Source organism: Nanorana parkeri, unplaced genomic scaffold, assembly GCF_000935625.1.
Source record: "Nanorana parkeri isolate BGI_ZX_2015 unplaced genomic scaffold, ASM93562v1 scaffold296, whole genome shotgun sequence".
NCBI classification, from domain to species: Eukaryota; Metazoa; Chordata; class Amphibia; order Anura; family Dicroglossidae; genus Nanorana; species Nanorana parkeri.
Window position 1 is genome coordinate 393,752 of NW_017306564.1, and position 6,989 is coordinate 400,740.

General features: G+C 39.3%; 1 protein-coding gene across 2 annotated transcripts in view; it reads right to left on the minus strand.

Annotated features, from left to right (window-relative positions):
• The window catches only part of AFDN (afadin, adherens junction formation factor), a 253,318-nt gene that overhangs the window by 163,304 nt on the left and 83,025 nt on the right, over positions 1-6,989 (minus strand). For both annotated transcript variants that reach the window (XM_018557710.1, XM_018557709.1), the window contains exons 4-6: positions 5,869-6,032; positions 1,808-1,968; positions 252-409 (exon numbers count right to left, since the gene is read on the minus strand). In XM_018557710.1, coding sequence (XP_018413212.1) covers positions 252-409; positions 1,808-1,968; positions 5,869-6,032 — 483 coding nt within the window. The remainder of the gene's footprint in view (positions 1-251; positions 410-1,807; positions 1,969-5,868; positions 6,033-6,989) is intronic.

Consider the following 6,989-nt stretch of genomic DNA (forward strand, 5'->3'; position numbering starts at 1 on the left):
CAACTGTATATAACTAAAATGTGAAATATAGCCTGGGTAAATGTGTAGTACAATGACCGCTGTTAACATACTTAATCCTAACTGATTAGCTAAGAAATGGAACCATACAGGTAGGTACAGATCATGGAAGAATTAAATTGTATACGTTAAATTGTATTAATTAAAATGCACTAAATAAAAATGTACTTTATGTACCCATATATGCATGCATACTATTAAAAGCGCAAAATAAAGCAATAGTATAACCTTACCCTAGCAATGCAGAAGTCCCTGGGATTTTCCTTTTCCATACCATATTTTTCAAGTGCTTCAATTACTGCAAAATCTGCTGTATCATTTGTTGACAACAGGATAGTTTTGTACGGAATGTTTGGCTTTAGGCTGTCAGCATAAATTCTTAATGTCCCACCTAAAAAAAAACATAAAAAACAAAACCAAAAAACAGCATGAAATGAAAATATGAAAAAAAAAAATAGAAACTTGTGTTAACTGCTGCAGTGGCAATATACCCTAATTGTAAATGATACACAGCAATTCTAACACCGGACTAGCCCGCAATTCACTTGAACCTACCACAAAAGAAATGTCTTTGCTGCCATTCTTTAGAAGTAGCTATTTCCTTCTCTGCTATAGTGATCAGTTTGGTTTCACTATTTCTCCCAATGTTGGAACTTGAAAGAAATGGACTTAATATTGCTCTGAATATTGAGCTTTGCTTAAAAGGGCATGGTCCAATAGCGTCTGAGCCTAATTGCAGTATACACTGCACAAATGCCAAAGTCATTCTACCAACAAAAATTACCACAATGAGAGTTTTAGACAAACAGGAAGCTTAAAGGAGAACTATGGGGTCAGTGTTTTTCCCCATAGAGTTAAAACTAGTATAACTGTTGAAACAAACATCTTGATCAGAAGTACAGTATGTAATGCAAAGCTTACAGAGAAGGATGTTCGTGAATATGTAACATAGTACTGCTTATATTATGTATTGGAGGAAAGAAAAATGCCCTAGAATTGGTAGCAGCAAAGATTCCCTGGCGTCCGGGGTCAGTGGGAAAAAAATGCCCTAGTATCAGTAGTCAGAAGAATGACCCAGGTTCAAGGCTCAGTGGGAGGAATAATGTCCCAGCGTTCATGTCCAGTGAGAAGAAAGAAATATCCCAGGATCAGAGTGAGTGAAAAAAAAATGCCCCAGCATTGGTCAATGAGAACACAAAAATTCCAAGCATTTGGTGGTGCGTAGCGGGAACCATCAAACAGTTTGCCCCATGCATGGACAGCTTAAATGAACATCTAACTGAATTGCAAACAAGCCAAAACTGTTAGATAGCAGGCCACTTAGCTGAGCTCTGTGTGAGAACATAATGAGATATAATGGTACTGTTAGATGTCTAGAAGTCCTAAAATGTGCTAACCCCCGCACCAAACCTGCACAGCAACACTTACTCTCAACCCTTATTTCACCACCTCTCTAACTTCCCTCTCAACTGCACCGATGTACGCCACAGCACTTTCCACCAATGTAGCCATGGCCTTCTGTACTCTTCACCACTGCAGTGACAAACTCCTTCGATATTCAGCATTTTTTTGCTTGACAAGCAATTTTGTATCCTAGTACTTTTTATATCATGGCGAACAACAACAGTACTATGCCAATTTAAATAAAGAACCTAGTGTAAAGTTTTCACTGTCCCTTCCCCTAATACAAGCTGTTATAATGCATTTATAGTATTCAGAAAATCTACTTTTAAATCTCTAATTATAGTACTAAAAACATAGTAGCACAGTAAGTCTTCTGTTTAATCACCAGAGTCTGGTCGGCCATCCGAGCTCCGAAACTCCTGCATCCTCTTTTCTAGCTTCTGTTGTCTTCGTCGCTTCATAACTACTTCTGGATTGGATATTGTGCGGGTAAAGCTGGTTTCTGGCATGTCTTTGTAAACTTCTGCAGCCAGCCGTGAGTTCTCACTAGAAAAAAAAAAGTAGATACAAATGTAAATTTCATTTTCTGGGTAAAGCCCTTGAACTTCAAATAAATGAATTTAAAAAAAAAAAAAAAAAAAAAAGGAGAAAAGAAAAACACTGAAGAAAAGTACAATTTTCATGAAATTACAACTCCTTTGTTATCTTTCATTTTGACAACTGCAACTTCCTCCTAGTAGCATTACCTTTACACAGGCTAACCACCCTTTAGTCTATCACAAATGCTACCTTACAAACAACTCTGTGCCTGATGCCCCTTTCCGTCAGTGACACTGGCTCCCACTCACCTAAGAAATAAAATTCAAAATACGAACAATAACATAAAAACCATCCACATCTCTGCCCCAACCTTGTCTCAAAATATCACCTGAACCATGCGCTCCTCTCAAGACCTTTTACTTTACAGCCCCCTCATCGCCTCCAGGACTTCTCCAGGGTCTCTCCCATACTCTGGAACTCCCTACCCCTATCTTTCCACCTTCAGACGATCCTTGAAATATCATCTTTACAGAGAAGCCTATCCTGCCTCCCCTAAAAACATACTTTTACTTTCTCCATCCGAACATCCTTAACAAGCCTTTTCTAACACTTACCCCTCCATTTAAAAATTGTAAGCCCTCACAAACATGGCCCTTCTAACCCTCCTGTACTGAATTGTATTTTAACTGTACTGTCTCCAGTTATTGTGTACAGCAATGTGCAAACCTTTGGTGCTATATAAATCATAAATAATAAGAGGATGGAAGCAGGGGAGATGGCAAAGAGCGCAATGCAGACAGTGAAGAAAATGCTTTGACAGAAGCTATTACAATGACGATCAATGAGTGGGCTGTAATGTGTACAATTCTGAGGGAACAATGTGCGGTTCGGTTGCAGACATGATATAAGCGTGTGTCAACTATTGAAAAACGTGTGTGGATTGGGGATGTGACAGTGTTGCAGTGAAAATTCTGGAATAGGTGGAGTCTGAGCAGGCCCATGAGCTTTCCTATCATCATTCCGAATAGCAAAATCCTTTAGCAGAATTTCTCTCTCTCTCTAGACTGAGGGTTCGGTTAGCTCCAACTGCTAATGAAAAGCTTTAGGCAGAGGGGAAAAAAAAAAAAAAAACACACCAAAAAGGTTGTTCTTATTGGCACAATGCCGTATGAGAAAGCTACAATAGTACGCCCATGTTACACATTGCTACACCCTATGCAAGTAGCTGTAGCGAGGATGCGGGAATGAGGCGGTAATGGATGAAAATGGCAAGGACAGGGGGAAAATGCGAGGATGTCATATGTACAGTGTCACAGAGCTGACAGACTAATCTTCTATCTGGTCCCAACACAAAGGGAAAATCAAATCCTGGCTGCAGCATGTGTCCTTTTTTTTAGTTCTGGATAATGCAGCAAATGGTTGAACCCCAACTGCATGGGTCCCAATGTACTTCCCAGCTTTCTGGCAGCAGCTCAGTAGAGCTTACATACACCTTTTAAAGTTGGAAACCACAGATTAAACAGCTAATGTACAAAAGATTAAAAAGTTTAAATAGTGTAAAAAAATCACGACCCTTGTCAGGTTTTATTTTCGGTCTGTGTCCCATCAGGGAAGAGATTTTAATTCAATGCAGAGATCTCTCCAAAGCTAAGGGATAACCCTTTTAGACAGCTGTCACCAGAAGAAATTAACAGGTTGAGCCCTGTAGGTTTAAATGAGAAAGGAGGCACGATTTCCCCATCAATGGTAAACAGCATGCGTGGGGGAATGTCCCCTGTCAGTTATCGTATTCTGACAACAGTCGGCGCCCACGACTTTCAGTCACTACTCTAAAGGGTCTGGAAAGATTTGGAAAGGGGACCCCACTCTTTTTTTGTATTTTTTACAGTAATAGTTTTCATTCTGTTCTCTACCTCAAGAGGTAGCAAACAAAATGATCGAACCGAATGCTGAGCTGACAGTTCGTCTAGTCACTTTCTGCTGGTCGTCCCCTATGAGAATAGGGGTGAACAGCAGAGAAGGAACTGCCGAACGTTTGCCTCAGTAGATCCAGATGCTGCATAGGCTGAGGCGAACAGGTTCTACCCTTTGGTTCGGCCGAACATGCTGAGATGGTTCGGCCGAACATGCTGAGATGGTTCGGCCGAACAGAAGGGAGGTGAATCGGGCCGAATGCAGCTCATGTATGGCTAAAAATAACCTACATGGCTGCAGTGAATAGCTGAAGAGGACTCGGCTCCGTTCACTTCGGTTCAGTTATTAATTTGGCTGCCTTCAGCAGCTTAGTGAATAACCCCCCAAGTTTGGTCGAAAGGGATGGTGCCAGCAGAGCCACACTAAGCTTGAATTTCGGCCAAATCAGCCGGACGTGGTTGAAATTTGAGCAGTGCATGGCTAGCTGGCCTTAGTCAGTCCACACTAATATAACAAGCTGTGTTAAGGCTTGTTGACACCGAATGCGTTGCGTTCTAGAGTGGTAGCTGCTGGAACGCACCGCAATCCCTCACAAAACTTCCCCCTGCGTTCTGGGGAGGGAGCGTGGCAGTGCAGTGCATTCAATGGCACCGCTTCAACGCCCCCCCCCGCCCGCAGTGCGATCGGACGCGTGGAAAAACGTTGCCTGCGTTCCATTCCCCTGCAAACGCAAAAAATAGAATAGAAAAAAAAGATTCAATTCTGGAGGAACAAAAAAAAACAAACATTCAACATACATCTATATGCTGATGAAACACACATAAACCTTGACTTAATATGTGTAATGAAAGAATAAAGGAAATATTTAGTAAAAATACATTGGACATTATGTTAAATAGTTGTCTTCCAAGAATGCATGTGTTCCTTTTAGCTTTAATAAATGAGATGTGACAGACCTAGCATTAATATCCCTGCTTAGTCAAGCTTACTCTTATATCAGGGCATGTCAAGAAACAATTAAGAATTACTAAACAATGCAGGCTTTATGCTTAATCCATCCAACTGCATTCCAGGCAAATGAATGTTTGGAAAGCACCACAAATGCCATCACTTGAGAAACCTTCATGACACTGGTGAAAGAATAACAGTGATGACAAGGGTCAAGGGATGGTATTTGTATTGATTGTGTCGGACCCGTCAGCTGGAGGTTTCTGCTTAGCATCTTCCTATTAACAAACAGAGTTTATCTCTTTTCAGTGTCATGTAATGGAGATGAGATATACAAGCAGAGCGTTAGAAAGGTCTGCACATAATAGTCAAACATACAACAGAAAATGTACTGGCCTGGCAAATACCTGATCTACTCACATTTAAGCCACATTACACATTAGACTTTGACTTTGGCCTAAATTTATGATTCATAAATAAATTCACTATAAAAGCATAATAAAAAGATTAGGAATTTTAGGGACTATTCTGAAAATGTACAAGCCATAAACCCATGCAGTACTATACATTACAAACATTAAAAGGATGCATCACAGAAAGGCAATGTCAGAGCACCATCCCAAGGTTAAGACATATTTTATTTCATCATACTCATGGAAGAATCAAAAAGGGGGATTGCAGGTTTATTGTAACTGAAGCAATGAAAAATTAATTTGGAGTAGATGCTGTGGATTACAGTACCCCACGTCACTCTGCCTTAAAATAAACCTATCATGGAAAAAACAAAAAACCGCCTAAAACCACCGTTGGCACCACATAGCAAGAACCTCCGGGTGCCTACATAGCACGTCACATGTCCTATTCAGCAACATGGATGTCCTGAATCCTGGGATTACTGAAATATTGACTCACCTTTCTTGGTTGAGAATCTGGCCCCACCACTGTCCCATAACTGTGATGAGCAGCATCACAGACTTAGAAGCAGGAAGGGGGCAAGATTCTAGTGAGTTTTAGAATGTATTTTTGAGATGAATTAACACATACGTGTCTTCATGCAGTTGAGGTCCATCTTCTCCATCTGTTGCCAGCTTTATTGCCTCTTTTTCACGTCTTTTCTTCTCCTTCTTTTCCTTTTTGGAAAGTGTCCTCTTGAAATTCTGTATTACGCCTTCCTTTTCCTGTTTCTCAGGTCCATTAGTCTGAGCTTTCTGGTGTCAAGAAATAAAAGATAAACCTTACATGCTGCTTAAGCAAAAGTTGCAAAATCAGAACTAAAAAACTCAACTCTACACAATAACCTGATTTAATCAGCAAATCAACTAATTAAGCAGCTGAAATCAGAAGCCAGTTGTCTTTAGAAATGTTTCTTTAATTTCTCTAATAAAAAAGGAACAGAACCTATAATGTTAGTAAACAAAAGTTATCCACTTTTAGTCAGTAAACATTAATGTCTAGTGCATCATTTCCCAACCTTTTTTCAGTCACAGCTCCCACTAAAAGTATGCAAAATCGATGAATCCCAGGCAAAAATGTAAGCATAAATGTAAACATGTAAAAAATGTGTTGCCCCTTAAAAAAAAAAAAAAACTATAGCAGAGCCTTATCCGAAGACGGGGTCTGGCATGGCCTTGAAGGGGTGATCCCATGCAAAAAAAGGAAAAAAAATAAAAATGTCAGACTCCCTCCTTCAAATCAAGAGCTCCTCTTCACATTAGGAGCCCCCATGGAAACTGCCCCATATTCTGTCTACAGTTTTGATCAATTCTCCTCAATGCAGTTTTAAAATGAGACATGTTTTGAAATACTGCAATACTAATGTTAAATTCTTTCTAATGCCCCTAGGTTTTTCCTCTCAGATTGATGAATACGCATTTGGAATTCAAGTTGGCATGTCATTTGCAAGTTGTAAATGTAATTTACTAGAGGTGCACCGAAATAGAAATGTAAAAACCGAAACGAAAATTTAAAAAAAATTGTCAGGCCGAAACTGAAAATGTTTTTATTTTTTCAAATTTTTCAAATATTTTATTTTTTATAAACTAACATTTTTTTATATTTATTTTTATTCATTTATTAAATATTTTTATTTTTTACTTTACTTTTAGGGGCTTTGGGGAAATATTAGGGGTCTAAACAGACCCCTGATATTTCTCTTTTAAAATAGA